Source organism: Lepidochelys kempii, chromosome 11 (assembly GCF_965140285.1).
Source record: "Lepidochelys kempii isolate rLepKem1 chromosome 11, rLepKem1.hap1, whole genome shotgun sequence".
In the NCBI taxonomy this organism is placed as follows: Eukaryota; Metazoa; Chordata; order Testudines; family Cheloniidae; genus Lepidochelys; species Lepidochelys kempii.
This window is the reverse complement of record NC_136390.1, coordinates 51,161,422-51,179,423: the sequence shown is the minus strand read 5'-3', so window position 1 is coordinate 51,179,423 and position 18,002 is coordinate 51,161,422. Positions and strand designations below refer to the sequence as shown.

General features: G+C 39.1%; 1 protein-coding gene across 2 annotated transcripts in view; it reads right to left on the bottom strand.

The window, feature by feature from the left end:
• GULP1 (GULP PTB domain containing engulfment adaptor 1) overlaps window positions 1-18,002 on the bottom strand; it is a 134,520-nt gene that overhangs the window by 63,148 nt on the left and 53,370 nt on the right. For both annotated transcript variants that reach the window (XM_073306130.1, XM_073306131.1), the window contains exon 4: window positions 11,104-11,175. In XM_073306130.1, the coding sequence (XP_073162231.1) occupies window positions 11,104-11,175 (72 nt within the window). The remainder of the gene's footprint in view (window positions 1-11,103; window positions 11,176-18,002) is intronic.

The following is an 18,002-nucleotide window of genomic DNA, read 5'->3' as shown; positions in this document are numbered from 1 at the left end:
GCAAATTTGCGGATGATACTAAACTGGGAGGAGTGGTAGATACGCTGGAGGGGAGGGATAGGATACAGAAGGACCTAGACCAATTGGAAGATTGGGCCAAAAGGAATCTGATGAGGTTCAATAAGGATAAGTGCAGGGTCCTGCACTTAGGACGGAAGAATCCAATGCACAGCTACAGACTAGGGACCGAATGGCTAGGCAGCAGTTCTGCGGAAAAGGACCTAGGGGTGACAGTGGACGAGAAGCTGGATGAGTCAGCAGTGTGCCCTTGTTGCCAAGAAGGCCAATGGCATTTTGGGATGTATAAGTAGGGGCATAGCGAGCAGATCGAGGGACGTGATCGTTCTCCTCTATTCGACATTGGTGAGGCCTCATCTGGAGTACTGTGTCCAGTTTTGGGCCCCACACTTCAAGAAGGATGTGGATAAATTGGAGAGAGTCCAGCGAAGGGCAACAAAAATGATTAGGGGACTGGAACACATGACTTATGAGGAGAGGCTGAGGGAGCTGGGATTGTTTAGCCTGCAGAAGAGAAGAATGAGGGGGGATTTGATAGCTGCTTTCAACTACCTGAAAGGGGGTTCCAAAGAGGATGGCTCTAGACTGTTCTCAATGGTAGCAGATGACAGAACGAGGAGTAATGGTCTCAAGTTGCAGTGGGGGAGGTTTAGATTGGATATTAGGAAAAACTTTTTCACTAAGAGGGTGGTGAAACACTGGAATGAGTTACCTAGGGAGGTGGTAGAATCTCCTTCCTTAGAGGTTTTTAAGGTCAGGCTTGACAAAGCCCTGGCTGGGATGATTTAACTGGGAATTGGTCCTGCTTTGAGCAGGGGGTTGGACTAGATGACCTTCTGGGGTCCCTTCCAACCCTGATATTCTATGATTCTATGAAGCTTATTCCTATTCTCCGAGTTGCCACTGCTGTATTTATACATCTAGCATGTAACTCTCTAAGGCCGTTCGCCTTGTGCAGTCTCCATCTGCACAAAGTGGGTATAAAATGCTGTGATTGCAATGTGGTAGCAACTTACAGGTTTAAGGAAGGTTTGAACCAGGTCATTAAACTTCCTATGTCCTGATTCATTGTCCAGGTAACATATTTCACAAATCTCTTGTTAAGCACAGTTTGATGAAGATCGCTACCATTCCCTCTCAACTAGAGCTGCTCAGAAAATGTTCCCCCCCGCCCAAGGAAATTTTTGACAAACATTTTTTGTTTTCATTGAAAAATAAAAACCTGAAAACCAAAAGATTTTCATGTTTTGGCCCAAAAGTTTTTGGATTTTCAATGAAAACTCAAAAATTTCCACAGAAAATGGTTTCCTCCAAAAACGGTGTCAGTTTTCCATTAAAAAAATTGTCATTAAATTTTTCATGCAGCCATACTCCCAGTTCTTTACAAAGCCTGCAGGCCTATCACTGTCCTTGTTAAAACAGGCATTTCATTAATATACATTTTTTCTAGGCCTTTATTAAAGCTTGATATTTTCTATTTCATTCCCATATTTTCTTATTTATCCTCTTTCCTTGCTTTCACCACTTTTTTCTTATATGAAGTTTAACATCTTTTATATTGTAAACCTTCAGGTGCAGGAGTTGTCTCTTATTATATATTTGTACAACACCTAGCACAATGGGTCCCTGGTCCCAACTGGCTCATCCTATGGCAATACAAATAAAACAAAATTATAATAAACTAGCTTATTGGGCTAATTGACCTGTTGGGCAATTGCCACAGACCCCCATGTGTCATAGGGCTCACATAGCCAGCGTTGGTTCACCACCCACTGCAGCCTCCCAGAATTGGGGTTGTGGACTGAATGCACTTCAGTCATTCCTGGCTCCTGGAATGGCACTTTGGAGGCCATTGCAAGTGGTGCAACTTAGAGCATTTCTCCCATCTTTGTGTCCCACCCTTACCCATCCCAAAAGCATCACAGGGTTCCAAACAATTGATCCTGGTGCAAATATTCTTTTCCAAATATCTACCCTTTTATTTTTCTTCCCTCTATCTCTCTCCATTAGTTCTCTATTCTTCAACAGACTGTGCCTGGAAAAGGCCATGTAGCTCAAATGTCCTTACAAACTCTGTTTTTCTACTTTCAGCATGTATTTAAGACAACACTCCCCCACCCCTGTTTGCAGCCTACACACTAATAAAATTCTTTAAGAGGGTAAACATGTGCAGCCTTATATTAGCATCAAAACAGAAAGTGGGAAGAAATATTGGGAACTTGGAGAAGAACATGTCGACAGATTGAGCCTTGGAGCTAAGATTGGCAAGGATCATAGGTTTAGAACCTAAAGTTAAATTGAATCACAACATGGCTTGGGAATTAACACAATGGGCCAACTTCACAGGCTCTTTAGTTTTTACCTAATCCTCACTTGGGCAAAACAACAGATTTTAGCTCAATATCATGAACAGAAGCCCATTGGGTAGAATGGGATCTTAACTAACTAGTCACTGTAAAGGGCTGATTGAAATTTGAATTAAATAGATGAAAATTATTAATTTTCCTTTTTACATAGCTTTTGGAATGGACATTTACAATGTAATCAGCTGTAAGTGACTTTTTAAGGGGAAACCACAACACATATATTTAAACTGATTTTCTCTGGTTTTGTTTAATTCAAAGCCTCCTCCCCACCCCCAACACTGTATATATGCATGCATTTCATTAATCTCACAACAGTGTTTGGGAAAATTGCCTTCTTGTTTGGGATTATTAAATTACATTTGAAATGCTTATGCATTAAGTATTAGCAAACCACAATCGGAGGGTTAATCAGGAACAGAACTGTATGAGGACAAAAACAGAGATTTTAAAATCTGCACAGATGATCTACTTAGAGAAGTATTGGATTATACAATGATTAATGAACATCAAATGCCAAATCAAAGTTATATAAGTTTACTTAACATTTATATTTCATTTTATGCATTTAATTGTATTCCCTATAGCCTCATTTTTTAAAGGGAAGATGGTTCAGTTGTTAGCCTGGGACCAAGGAGACCAGAGTTCAATTCTCCGCTATCACACCAACTTCCTGTGTGAACTTGGGCAACTGACTTAAACTCTTTCATGAAGGCCATGAATTAAAAACAAATCCTGTTCTCACTTTGATTTTAGCTTATCTGGGGACCGCCATCCAATTCTCACCTTCTTTACCTAAATGTGGGAAGATGCTTCTCCCAATCCTGCCATGATAACATCAGCAGAGGATAGAAGAAGAGTTTAGCCAGACTGCAGCTGCTGCTTCATTTTACGTATCACCCCCGAGCAGGGCCCCACCATGCTAGGTGCAATAAATGCATCTAAGGAAAGAGGGTCCTTGAAATTTAGCCTTCAAACAGCAAGAACAAAGAACAGCACTCAAAGAGAAGAACATTTGGATCCCTTAAGATACAGCTGGAAGGGGTAAGTTTCTCAGAATTGTACCAGCTAGGGTGGGTAGAAAAGAGAGTTACACTAGGCCTATCAGGCTGGGAGGAAGCCTAAACAATCTGCCAGCTTTGGTAAGGGGTTTCACCACTGAGTCTGCACGGGAAAGTGCTGTAAGGGACTCAGTCCCATTTTCTCTCCTCTCCCCTCCAAGTGTACAAGACCCACAGGATGGCAGCCCAGCAGGCATGAGGAGCTAAGGGGTAGGATGGTAGTGGAAGGCAAGGAAACAGATGAGGCAGTTTTCTGTATTGCTGCTTCCTTCGCCTTCCCATTTGAGGGTCTCTTAAGGGCTGCCAGGTATATGCGTGCAAGTAATCTCCTTAGGCTCTCAGCAGATGAATCTCTTCCAGGTTGATGGGAGGGTTCTTTTTCCATGCCCCACAGTCTGGCAGACACTATAGTGGGTCGTAAGTCGGTGTTCCTACCCATGTAGAGTTGTTGGATGGGTCAAGGATGCTTCTTTCAGGCTGACTTTTGGGGGTGCACTGAGGGGCTTTTTTGCACTCCACATAGTCTTTTCACTGCCCCCCATTTCTACCAGCCCTCATCTTCAGATCTCATGTGCCCCATTTTTCTCCTGTGATTACAACATGGTGGGTAAAAGGACTCAAAGTGTCCTCTGGAAATCCACCAATGTAGTGAAAAGGAGGAAAGGGTGGGAGCTCGGCTACTGACAGGGCAACACAACAGCTTTTAAAGCACAGAATAGAAATGGTGCCTTTGATCATCCCTCTAGTCTATTAATAACTGCAAGACGTGGCTACTTCTCTTGGGTAGTATGTGCAGACAACACACACTGGGTAGTATGTACAGGAAATAGCTTATTTTCTACATCCTATCAAGGAAAAGAGGATAAATTGAGGAATGAACTTGCTGAAGCCGGGCTCCAAAGTGACTGGTGCCTCTTATGCTCTCCCTCCTAATCTCCATCTAAGGGAGAGTGGACTTCAAAGCAGCTTGATGACTGGGAGTTGTCAGACACTGCTGCTGGACAACAACCAAGCTGGGAGAAGGAGAACAGAGAGCAGCTGTGATTCCTGGCCATCAAGATCCCTTCATGCAGGCCTTCTTCCTTTGGAGGCTGCAAAGGAAAGAGGATCTGAGCCTAGGAATGAAATACTCACTTGCAGTTCCTCTCTGTCCCCTCCAGGTGGTTTCCCTGCTGCAGCAGCAGCCTGGCCACCCTGAAATGCCACTTCTCCTCGGCAAGGCAGAGGAATGTAAGCAACCTGAGTCATTTTGAAATAGGGTGACCAGACATCCCGATAAAACTGGGACTGTCCCGATATTGAGCAGTTTGTCCCGCGTCCTGCCTGAAGTACGGTCGGGACGCCATTTGTCCCAATATTTTGTTTTAGGCACATCTTCCCCCCCCCCCCCCCTTAGCGGCGGTGACAGGCAGGGAGAGCCCTTTTTCAATTGTTACACTCACCTGGCACTTTGGTGGCGGGTACTTCTTTCTTCTCCAGCAAGATTTATTCCCCCCGCCACCTAACGTGCCGAGTGAGTGTAACAATTGAAAAGGCGCTCCCCCTGCGGCGGTCCCGATATTTTGTATTTAGCATCTGGTCACCCTATTTTGAAACCCCATATTAGCACGGTTCTTCCCCAGTCAGTCTCTGACTAGAATAAGTATAGTAGATGAGGGTAGCTTCCTTCTGCTGCCCTTGGAAGAAGATGCCATGGGTCAGCCTGACTCAAAGGCTCTCTCCTTCATTGCCTGGTCTTTTTGCTGTCCAGATGCCAAAGCCCTTTCAATGGCTGACCTCCCCTTCCTTCCTTATTTCTGTCACCCCTGCACTGACCGTTGTATTGAAAGGTGCTCCCTACATAATGCCACTGAAGAAAGGCAGAGGGAAGGGACGCTTAATCAGAGATGTATATCCCTTAGTTTCCACATACATCTAGTTACACGTACAAGTACTATAGATCGGCTTGAACTAGAAAATTGCAGCTGAACTCCTTCAAACTTTGGGCAAGTTCAGATCTAATTGCAAATTTCTTCGACCTATCTCTACTATGCCAGTTTTCTCTCCTAGATGTTCTTTTGACTAGAATTCTAGAAAATCCAGCTCAGAAATGTTAGAGGCAAGTGTTCCCATTATCCATCTTAGAAGTGTTTATAAACACATGCTGTAAAACACTACAGTGCCAAATTTTCTCTATTCCCTGCATAATTATGATTCTCAACATCCTTCACTTGTGCCCTAAAATAATCTGAAAACAAGGCAAAGTTTAATAACATTCTGGATAAAGAAAATTGAGTAGATCTGCTCAGTAAATGAGACAAAGTGAGAAAGTGGCTTGGTGTCTTCTAACAATCATGTCATGGTTAAAACTGCAAATGACCCAGTAAAATAACTGAGCATTTAAAAAACATGAAATTAGTATATGAAATAAAAGTGTGTGGGGAAGTATTAAGAAAAAACACATCAATTATTGTTTTGCTGTAGAACATCAGCTCCACCTGCTGGTAAAAATAAAATTCTAAATAGTTGTATACTATGATTTTGTACCATGTTGGGGTTTTTTTGGCAGGAAAGTATTAAACTCTTCAAGCTATGTGAGTTGGGAACTCCTAATTCCTAGAATCAAGGAAGTAAGAAATAATAAATTATCATTAAACACTTCATTCTGACACAGACTGTTGTGACGATGGCTCAATAATGAAAACATGACACACCAACATGGTTTATACCAGTCTAAATACGCTAATGTTTCAAAATGAACTAATGTGGCCTGTCATGGGAAGTCCTCAACATGTCTCAGGAGTAGCTTAGTATCTCGCTGGATCCAATCTTTTGTGCAAGACATTAGTTTCATTTTGATTAAAACCAGAACTACATGACCAAAAAATACAATACCACAAGCTAATCATAAATCATTTCATTAATAACAACTCCTCTTTCATATGGGTCTAAAAATTCTTTAAGCATATTTTTGTCTTCTCTATATAATGGAATCCTTTTTGAAACTATGATTTTACTGTAGTTTTATTAAATTTTAACGGACATTCCTATTTTTTAAAAGCAAACTAGAGGCTATTTTTCTGAATAAGAATAAACTCAGTATCTATGTATTTCATGGAATTCAGATTCAGAACATAGTCAATGCTATGTATTGGAAGTGATGTTGAAAGGGAGGTTTTAATCTACTGAGGATTGTTTCTACACAGAACCTTTTCATTAATCTATGGTTTTCTTTCTTTCTTTCTTTTGCAGGGGAGGGGAGGAGTTCTAAAAATTTTCAATTGTATCCATAAGTTTTCTCATCTGGATAGTATGTCCTCAAACAAATTTAAATGGAGGTAGTTCATGTAGAAAAACTATAGGATTGGGCCATTAAAAACTATATACAATCATACATACTAGATAGCCTCCAAAACAGTTTGAAGATCTTTGTGTAACTCTGACAATGGCTGTGATTCAGAAGCTTATGTACATGGAAGAATTGGTTGTGATTTTGAAAGTAGAAGGCAGCTGGGTGAAAGTGATTGTGAAATGGTAGAGTTCATGATTTTAAGGAACGGTAGGAGGGAGAACAGCAAAATAAAGACAATGGATTTCAAGAAGGCAGACTTAAGCAAACTCAGGGAGAAAAAAACAATAACAGAAAATGTGGAAATGGCAGAAGTGCTTAATGACTTCTTTGTTTCAGTTTTCACCAAGAAGGCTGGTGGCAATTGGAGGTCTAACATAGTGAATGCCAGGGAAAATGATTTAGGATCAGAGGCTAAAATAGGGAAAGAAAAAGTTAAAAATTACTTAGATAAGTTAGATGTCTTCAAGTCACCAGGGCCTGATGAAATTCATCCTAGAATACTCAAGGAGCTGACTGAGGAGATATCGGAGCCATTAGCAATTATCTTTGAAAATTGATGGAAGACAGGACACATTCCAGAAGACTGGAAAAGGGGAAATATAGTGCCAATCTATAAAAAGGGAAATAAGGACAACCCGGGGATGTTACAGACCAGTCAGCTTAACTTCTGTACCTGGAAAGATAATGGAGCAAATAATAAAGCAATCAGTTTTCAAACATCTAGAAGACAATAAGGTGATAAATAACAGTCAGAATGGATTTGTCAAGAACGAATTGTGCCAAACCAACCTGATAGCTTTCTTTCATAGGGTAACAAGCCTTGTGGATAGGGGGAAGCAGTAGACGTGGTATATCTTGACTTTAGTAAAGCCTTTGATACTGTCTCACATGACCTTCTCATAAACAAACTAGGGAAATGCAACCTAGATGGAGCTACTATAAAATGGGTGCAAAACTGGTTGGAAAACTGTTCCCAGAGAGTAGTTATCAGCAGTTCACAGTCATGCTGGAAGGGCATAATGAGTGGGGTCCCACAGCGATCAGTTCTGTGTCTGGTTCTGTTCGATATCTTCATCAATGATTTAGATAATGGCATAGAGAGTACACTTATAATGTTTGCGGATGATAACAAGCAGGGAGGGGTTTCAAGTGTTTTGAAGTATAGGATTATAATTCAAAATGATCTGGACAAACTGGAGAAATGATCTGAAGCAAACAGGATGAAATTCAGTAAGGACAAATACAAAGTAATATACTTAGGAAGGAACAATCAGTTGCACACATACAAAATGGGAAATGATTGCCTAGGAAGGAATACTGCGTAAAGGGATCTGGGGGTCATAATGGACCACAAGCTAAGTATGAATAATAAAAAAAAAAAGAAAATATCATTCTGGGATGTATTAGCAGGAGTGTTGTAAGCAAGACTTGAGAAATAATTCTTCCCATCTACTCTGCACTGATTAGGCCTCAACTGAAGTATTGTGTCCAGTTCTGGGCGCCACATTTCAGGAAAGATATGGACAAATTGGACGAAGTCCAGAGAAGAGCAACAAAAGTGATTAAAGGTCTAGAAAACATGATCTTTGAGGGAAGATTGAAAAAATTGGGTTTGTTTAGTCTGGAAAAGAGAAGACTGAGAGAAGATATAACAATTTTCAAGTATATAAAAGGTTGTTATAAGGAGGAGGAAGAAAAATTGTTCTTCTTAACCTCTGAGGATAGGACAAAAAGTAATGGGCTTAAATTGCAGCAAGGGAGGTTTAGATTGGACATTAGGAAAAATTCCTGTCAGGGTGGTTAAGCACTGGAATAAATTGCCTAGGGAGGTTGTGGAATCTCCATCACTGGAGACTTTTAAGAGCAGGTTAGACAAACACCTGTCAGGAATGGTCTAGGTAATACTTAGTCCTGCCATGAGTGTAGAGGACTGGACTAGATGACCTCTCGAGGTCCCTTCTAGTCCTATGATTCTATGATATCATGTAGTTGCTTACCAATGCACCAGCTAATTATGGAAAGCGTTTTACTCAAATCATGCACAGAAATCTTACTATAAATATATATCTGTAATCTTTAGTGTTTGATCTTGCACAAGTATTTGCCTAGGACAGGGATACATGCAAGCAGATCCATTTGGAGATTTTAGCCCTTTGCTAGTACATTCCCCTACACTGTAAGAAACCTTCTTTTTTTCCATCTGATTTCTCCCTGGAACCAACAAAAAGGGCTTGATCTTGTAGTCCAATATACAAAATTCCCACTGAATGCACTGAGGGTTACATAATAATATAGTTGAGGCCTAACAGTGAGCCAGCTTGATTATAGAGGGGATCACTTGATGGTGTTTTAAGGATGGAGAGAATTAGAAACTCTAAAATGTCTTTTAAAAAAAATCAACTTTTCTGTGCCTGGGCATTGTCTTGAGAGACTTCTGTACTAGAGCCTGGTCTGCACTTGAGGGGGGAATCGATCTAAGTTATGCAACTTCAGCTACGTGAATAACATAGCTGAAGTTGATTTACTTAGACCTACTCACCACGGTGTCTTCACTGTGGTGAGTCGACTGCTGCCGCTCCCCTGTCGACTCTGCCTGCGTCTCTCACGGCGGCGGAGTACAGGAATCGGCGGGAGAGCGCTCGGGAGTCGATTTATCGCATCAACCCCCACTGGATCGATTGCTGCCTGGCTGCATCTTTCTGTGCATTTAACATAGTGTGTCTAACAACACACAGTTTATCACAGTATTATCTGAAAATTGTGTGAATTGGGTACAAAACTGTACATTTCATACATTACTCCTGATTAAAAGAGGTCAAACTTGTGTTAACATAATAAATTCAAAAGCAGCCATGCTGTAACGTTTGTGTTTGGGAACATGAATCGATACAGTGGAGGTCATCTTTTTAGAGTGAGTCTCCCTGTCAGTTGATTGTCTAAGTGAAAACCTAATAGCACCTGCATTATTTGGGCAGAGTGAAAACGATTGTTAAGAATTTCATTCCAACACATCTCAGTGAGGCTACTAATTGCTCTTAGAAATGCTTTTCCAAGAAAAACCTAGGTGTCAAATGTTGATATTCAATTATTCTCTTTCTCTTTTTCTTTTTTTTTTTAAGGCCACCATCTCTTCAGCCTTTACTCTGGAAAATTCCCATTGACCTTGGGGCAGGGGTAGTCAATAATTTTTTGTCAAGGTCCAAATTTCTTGATCAAGGTATAGTAAAAGACCCAGATACCAGAGAAAATAATAACATAAATAATAAAAATAATGAAAATAATAAGTAAATAAAAAGATTTCAGGGTCCATTCAAAAGTGGCCCGTGGTCTGCCAATTGGCTACCCCTGCTTAGGGCTTCTCTTCACATGCAGCAGAGCAGCTGTGCTGCTATAGAGCTTTAGGCCAGGTCTATGCTACAAACCTATATCAGTATAATTACGTCACTCAAGGGTGTGAAAAATCCACCTCTCCCATTGGTGCAGGACCGTCTTCACTTAAGCACTGCAGCTGGGCCAATGCAGCATTTCAAGTGTGCCTGCCCTTAGAGAAGATGCCACTATGCCGAAGGGGAGTTTCTCCCATTGGTGTAGTTAATCCACCTCTCCTGTTGCCATAGCACTGTCTACACCAGGGGTTAGGGCAGTATAACTACGTTGCTTGGGGAAGGGGGGCGATTTTTCACACCTGAGTTACATAGTTATACCAATATAAGACTGTAGTGTAAACCAGGTCTTAGTAAGGATTCTAGGATTTGTTAGTTCCGTTCATTCCTCCTGAAGTGCTGCACAGGATGAAAATGACTGGAATTCAACCAAGTGCTAAGCTGAGAGCACCAGTCACCCGTTTCTTTGATTGTTCGGTGGCACTTCCAGGAAAACTGATGCAGCAGGGCATTTTCACTTTCAACCTCAGATTAGATGTGATTCTCAGAAATGAGCCTTAAGTCTAAACAAGTTTTTGGTTGTCTTGCACTGACAGGCAACAGGATTTTTTATATCCCGATTAGAATGGTTATGTGGTTAGCTGAAACTAAATAAAACTGTTGATAAATAATTTAGAATTAAAAAGGTCCAAACAATTTGCTGAATGCAGGTATTATGCTACTATTGGGAGTTATCTTTCCTAGCAAGACAGTCTCTGAAACATTTGGGCAGAAGAGTAGAAGATCTGGTGGTATATACACAATACAAAAGTATTTACATAGTAGTGAGGTTAGTAAAAGTCACAGCTTTTGACATGCTGTAAATGTCCACTGTCATTTATTTAGCTATATATAATACAATATAATATGCATCGGTTTTATCTATATTTATAAAAATGCTTCCCTACCTTTAGTTTTCTAACAGCATCTCTCACAACTTCTGTACCTTTGGGCTGCTCCACTTCTGTACTGCCAAGAAACTGAAAATATTGTAATTTGTGAGAAAAATGTGACATGCTGAAAGGCACAATTTACTGATTAACTTTGTAAATAATATTTTGGAAATACAATTCTTTCAGCATTTGATTTTGTTGTCTAATGGTGGATCTTTATATATTTATTTTTAATCAAAGGAAATGAAGGCAATAGAAATTAAACTCCTAATTAGAGTGAAAACATCAAAGTTCTTTGAAGCAGTCTTTAAAACCCATTTTACTTAGTTTGATCTCACAGAAGTCCTTGGATTTCTGGTCAAGTTACTTTCCCTCTGTAGAATATAATTTTATTCTTTTCCTCCTGGCATTGTCATAATGGAAATGTCATGACTGTTGGGAAAGAATGGAACAGTGCAAGTATTTTAGAAGCACCAGTGAAATAAGATGTTTCCAAGATGTAAATTCAGCTACCAGTTTGAACTAGGTTGCTTCACAAGCATGGTAAAGGATAATTAGAAGACTGATTCCACTCTCATTGTGGAATACATTGACTTCAGTGGAATAGCTTCTGACTTACACTGGCAAAAGTAACACTGAAACAAATTACACAATAATAGAATATCAGAAATTTAGCTCTATATTTTGACAAAATCTTGTTTTAACAAAAACAAGTATGCACATAAAAATGTGCAGTGAGGGCCAATTATTTCAAGACACCTCTCCTAGCTTTGAGATTTGAAGGCCAAAAGCACCTTTCTTAAGATATTTGCATGCTCAGTTGCTTGGATTCCAAAACTTTGCATGTGTAAGGTGCAGTGGAGGTGCTCAGATTGTGTTTGTGGGCTTAAATCAAGTAATTATGTACCTATCTGATTTCTACATAAAATTACACGGTTTTTTTTCACCCATGTCTGAGGGTTTGTGTATGCACAATTCTGTCAGAAAAGAAGAACACAAAAACTTAAGACAATGATTTAGACATGTAAGTTTTGAGGACTCTGGAAAATTTAAGAATAGTAATCAGAGAAATATATATACACACATACTCTAAATATGAATAAAAAGCAGGGTTCTTCATGCAATATTTGATTTTCATTCATTTGTACCAACATACATAATGCACAGAGAGGTGATGAATAGTGAATTTAAAGTGACTTCAAAGCAATTCACAAGCTGCTCATGTTACAGCAGTTTTCCAATATTCTTCTAATTCCCTAAGGTGCTTGATAAGAATTTCATTAAATTTCTTGCTACAGTACAGCTACTGTACTCAGAGCAATGTACTTTGTGATCATTTTGAAGAAACTAGAGTGCACCTATATAAAAGTTTACCTACTCCATCGATATATCTTATAATAAACAACACAGTCTCACTAAAAATCTGTTCCTATTACCTGAGTAGAATATGCCATCTTGAGTACAACAGCGTGTACATAAAAATACCATGCACGTTTGTCATCAACACTCAACATTATTGTAATACCCGACTTGGGAGAGAGAGGTTTTGCCACATCAAAAGGTTTACACAGTGGGGTTTTTTTTATTTTTATGAATTGTTGACATACTCAGTGCATCTCCTGAGGTCTTAAAATAGAGGGAAGGTTCTTCCCTGGATAAATGACACTCAGGGAATAATTTTAAAGAATTAACATGAGGGAGAGGTATATGTCTTTTCTCTCCTCTCTCTATTGATATCCCTCCATCCCAAATATAGCCAGGTGCCCCAGTGGCAATTCTCTTTCCCTGCCCCAAAGTAAATGCACGTGTTCAGCAAAGTGTGCACCCCAGTGCCCTATCCTGCCTCTGGCTCAGTCAACTCCCCAGCAGCTCTCTTGTTTAGGGAACTAAAACTGGCTCAGGCTTCCAGCAGCTGTACCATCAGAGAAGGAGACTGAAGACTGTCCAGTAGCTCTAGTTCCATAGGCCCATGTGAAGGCGGGGAATGAAGATCTTTCTATAACCCCCTCAACTCCTCCTCCTCTGAGCTTTGAGCCCTGGTCTGTAAAGAGGCTCTCTCAGTCCATATCCTTTCCCCCTTTTCTTTTAGATGAGGAGGTAATATATTGGGCACAAAAGTGATGGAGTGGACATGTCTGTCTATGGGTGGACAAGAACAATTCTCTGATGCTGTATGTGAGAGAGATAGAAAGAAGGGGACAGGGTGGATAGGTATGTGTGAGGAGGTGGGAGCTAGAGCACCGGAATATGCCCAAAGATGAGGGCAGGAGTGAGGAGTGGATGGGTAAAAGGGCAGAAGCGTGAGTGTGGATAGGTAAGAATGAAAGGGGAATATGGATATGTATATACATGAGAATAGATTGCAAGGAGTGATTGGGGTGGGGTGTGTTCATGTGGGTATTTGAGCATGTGGGCAGTATTGAGTGCAATATATGTGATGGGGTGTTGGGGCAGGATTCTTGAGTGAGCCTCAGAAGTGAGGGTTGTGTGTGTGGAGGTGGCATGAATAAATGGGTGTGCAGGCCTGGGCACAAGAGAACTTCTCTCACGGGTGCCTCTTAATACTTTTATGTGGTTGCACCTAACATGTCCAAAAGAGTTATCAGGGTAAGGAGCCCACCATCTCTCAATACAGGTTTGAAGGCAAATAAAATTACTATCAAATTTGTCTCTTGTTGAGCCTACATTTGACACTCGCTACGGCAGTAAAAATCCATGTTATCAGTCCTGTTGATTTACATGGATTTCAAACAACAGCTTGTACATGGAGATCCACAATGAATATTACCCAAAGTAGAAATAAACCTTTTTAAATTTTAATACTTCTCAGGTATATTCCCAACTGAGCACTTGGGGGTGGGGAGCAAAGGGATGGGGCCAGACATCTAAAATTGAAAGATAAAATATTGCAAGCATAGGATTACATGATTACGTGACAAACTCATTCAAAAACTATGTAAATGTAGATTATGCAAAATCTTCCAAAAACAAATCAACAATGAAGACCATGCATTTCCCATAAATTATATGGAAATATTTTGTCAGTTACATCAACATTTATGGAAGAAAAATTAACTCATCAAAATTCTTCCAATCATTTGCAATGCAGTGCCTCATGGATTAATATTAGTTTTGACATCTAGCATCACTATAACAGGTTTTATTAAACTCAACAATTTTATACTACATGTGGAATCAAAGATTATACATAATAAAGTATGCAGAATAGGAAAAGATAGTGGGAAACATTTTATTCTAAAAACAAATGAAGGTTTGTAGCATAAATGTCAATATTACTCATACAATATCTGAGTCCATGGGCTAATGTCATTATTTAAGTTGTCCGTATCTGAAATTTGTTTATGGCATCCACTGACTGCAGCTGTTTTATTCAGGTATGTTCTTATTTTTGTAATAACGTTAGTAATTGACTATTATATGTTTATCATGTCTCATCCATGACCTTTGTAAATTAACTGTCTCCTTTGGTCTTCGGGTAAGTCATATGTGTAAAGCTACAAACTTTGTACAGGTTAACAATGAACAAAACCATATTTTATGCGTTGGAGTATCTGTATTATAATTAAAGCTGATCAACCTGCAAAAAATTATATATTTTTGATTTTTTTCCTCATTAAAACTGAATTTTCAACTGAAAATCTTGTCAAAAATTCAAAATTCAGAAAATGTTGATTAGTTAATTCTAATTTAAAAACCACCTGACTCTATAGCCATTTAAATGTGCATATAGCTCGTCTACGTAACTACATATTTCCTATCACTGTTGCCCACATCCTCTCTTTTCAATTGCTTCCTTCTGATAATTTTGCCCAATTGTTGAGCCTTGTCAAATAATAGGTGCCAATCCTGCAAACATGTACATGCATGTTTAATTTCAAGACCATCAGGAGTCCCATTGGTTTCAGTGGGACCACTCATGATATGTAAGTGTTTGCAGGTTCAGGGCTTTCGATCGTAACCTCTTCAGGACAGAGATTAGTGTTTGTTCAAGCCCTAGAACAATGGGTCCCCAGTCACCATTAGCATCTCTGGGCACCACTGAAATAAACAAATGAAATAAAATATAATAAAATAAATAGTTAATAATATGAACAATTCTAGTCATTGAGTTAATACTTCTGATACAGTTAGTACAATGTTCCAGAGTAACAGCCATGTTAGTCTGTATTCGCAAAAAGAAAAGAAGTCCTTGTGGCACCTTAGAGACTAACCAATTTATTTGAGCATAAGCTTTCGTGAGCTACAGCTCACTTCATCGGATGCATACTGTGGAAAGTGTAGAAGATCTTTTTATATACACACAAAGCATGAAAAAATACCTTTTCCCACCCCACTCTCCTGCTGGTAATAGCTTATCTAAAGTGACCACTCTCCTTACAATGTGTATGATAATCAAGGTGGGCCATTTCCAGCACAAATCCAGGTTTTCTCACCCCCCGCCCCCACAAACCCACTCTCCTGCTGGTAATCCAATTTATTTGAGCATAAGCTTTCGTGAGCTACAGCTCACTTCATCGGATGCATACTGTGGAAAGTGTAGAAGATCTTTTTATATACACACAAAGCATGAAAAAATACCTTCTCCCATCAATTTATTTGAGCATAAGCTTTTGTGAGCTACAGCTCACTTCATCGGATGCATACTGTGGAAAGTGTAGAAGATCTTTTTATATACACACAAAGCATGAAGGGGAAATGAAAAAAAAATCAACATCTCTTCATGATATATGTAAAGTTTTTCTCTTTTAAGAGTTTATTCTTTATGCAGTGTACAGTCAATATATTAATGCCTTGAGATTGTTCACTTACTCACTTTACAGCATGGATTGACTTTGGAGAAAATACATATATGTATTTGATTACATTTCCTAATTATACTTGATATTTGCAACTGATAAAATAGTTATTCATGTAACAGATTTATCCTTCTGGTTTTTTTAAACATTCCAAACAAAAAGGCACACAGTATAATACTTATGTGACTATATTTATCTTTGTCAGATATTTCAAGTGCAAGTCTAGAACTAAAGCAAACATTTAGTAATGCTGCGTAAAGTTTTCATTTGTATATTTTACGAAGCTGGATTTTCAAAACTGATGAATTTTAACACTTTGTACAAATATATATTAAACTGTTGTAAAGTTGATTTATTTTTACACAAAATAGTATATATTTTAATTGTTGTTTGCCTTTCTTCCAAACATTTATTTTCTCCACAGATTAATCAAAAGCTGTGCTTTTAACCATGGGACTCATTCTGATCTCACTTGCACCTGTATCTATCAGGAATCCTGTCAATGAATCCTCTGAGACAGGTCAAGTCAGACTCCATAATACAAACTTTTATATTTAAAACATATTGGACATGGCCTTACTCTCTTTGACATTTTATAATATTGTTTATTATTTTGCTACTGTTAGTTACTAATTTATTTTACAGGCACTATTGACATATTATTATATCACAGATACTGCATTTTATTGATATACAACTCTGTATTGAACTCACCAGAGATTACCCTTCTGGATATTATGTGTGTTGTGGTAGCAGCTCGGTGCCTCAGTTAGGGACCAGGGCCCCATTTGGGCCAGACATTGTATAAACACACAGCAGAAAGACAGTCCCTGCCCCAAAGAGTTTACAGTCAAAGGTTAGAAGGAGCAAATTTACCTGCCCTGCCCTCAGCAAGGTAACAAACCTGGCCCACCACCCAACAAGAGAAACACGGCCCAGAGGGCTGTGTCAGGCAAGGAGCAAGAAAACAGCCCCCTCCCCTCAGGGTGGGAATCATGTGTCCTCCAGCACTTTGAAGATGGCTACAGCTGAGACTGTTGCTTTCAATTCAGCGTAAGCAAGGTGCATTTAGGGCCAACCCAAGTCCCACTGAAGCTACTGGGAGCCCTTTGTAATTGTACCTTGGCTGAAGCCCAGCTGCATTTTTATTTGTTTCCATAAAAAGAGGCCTCTCTTAACATTTGCTTTTTTGTTGTGTAAATGAAACACACCCAAGCCTGTTTAAACGCTGTCTAAACTCGGACTCCTTTTTACCTGACCAGCTTATCACGCTTGAGCATGCTAAGTAGTTACCTATTCATAAAAAAATAATGATGCCTAGAGCTCCTACTATATTTTGTCCATTGTCCACAAAGGCTAATGTCACTAATCTCTTCCTCTACTGAGGTAATACTTCCCCTCCCCTGACAGTATATTTTAGATTTAATTATATACTCTACTTCTTTAAAACATTTTTACACTGAAAAACTATCTTTCAGAATGAAGAAAAAAAAATTTCAAAATATAAGATCCAGAAAAACAAGTTTCAATAATTAACTACTGATCACTTTAAAAAGATGATGGTACATTAATGATAAATCTGACTGGTAGACTAGTTTTAGATGCATTTTAGGATATTAAAGCTTTAAATTCCACTCTCCCAGTAGAGAGCAGTGCAGGATATTTTACTGATGCAATAATAAGATCTGTTTTCTTTTGTTACTGCAGTCCTAGTTTAAACCCCCCGCAAGCTTTTAATCTTTCTGAATTAGAATTTCCTTGTGGCTTTGAAATCACTGAATGTTAAAAGTTCTCATTTATCTGAATTTAAAGGCAGCAATAGAAAAAATAAAGTACCCACCAAATTCATACCATTAACAAAGAAAGGCAGAAAGCAATGTAAATTTCACTAGCAACCTGCTGCCAAAATCTGATAAATTAACTCTTTAAAAAGTAGAAGTTGGAAAGATGTTGATTTACTGCTGAAAGTAAGACTAAATATACCCAAATCTCACAACACTACAATAATGAAGGTATGTAATGAAACAAAACAATAACGGGGGGACAAAAATGGAGTGCTTCAGAAGGGTAAGAGTTGCAAATGAAACCAAATTCAGT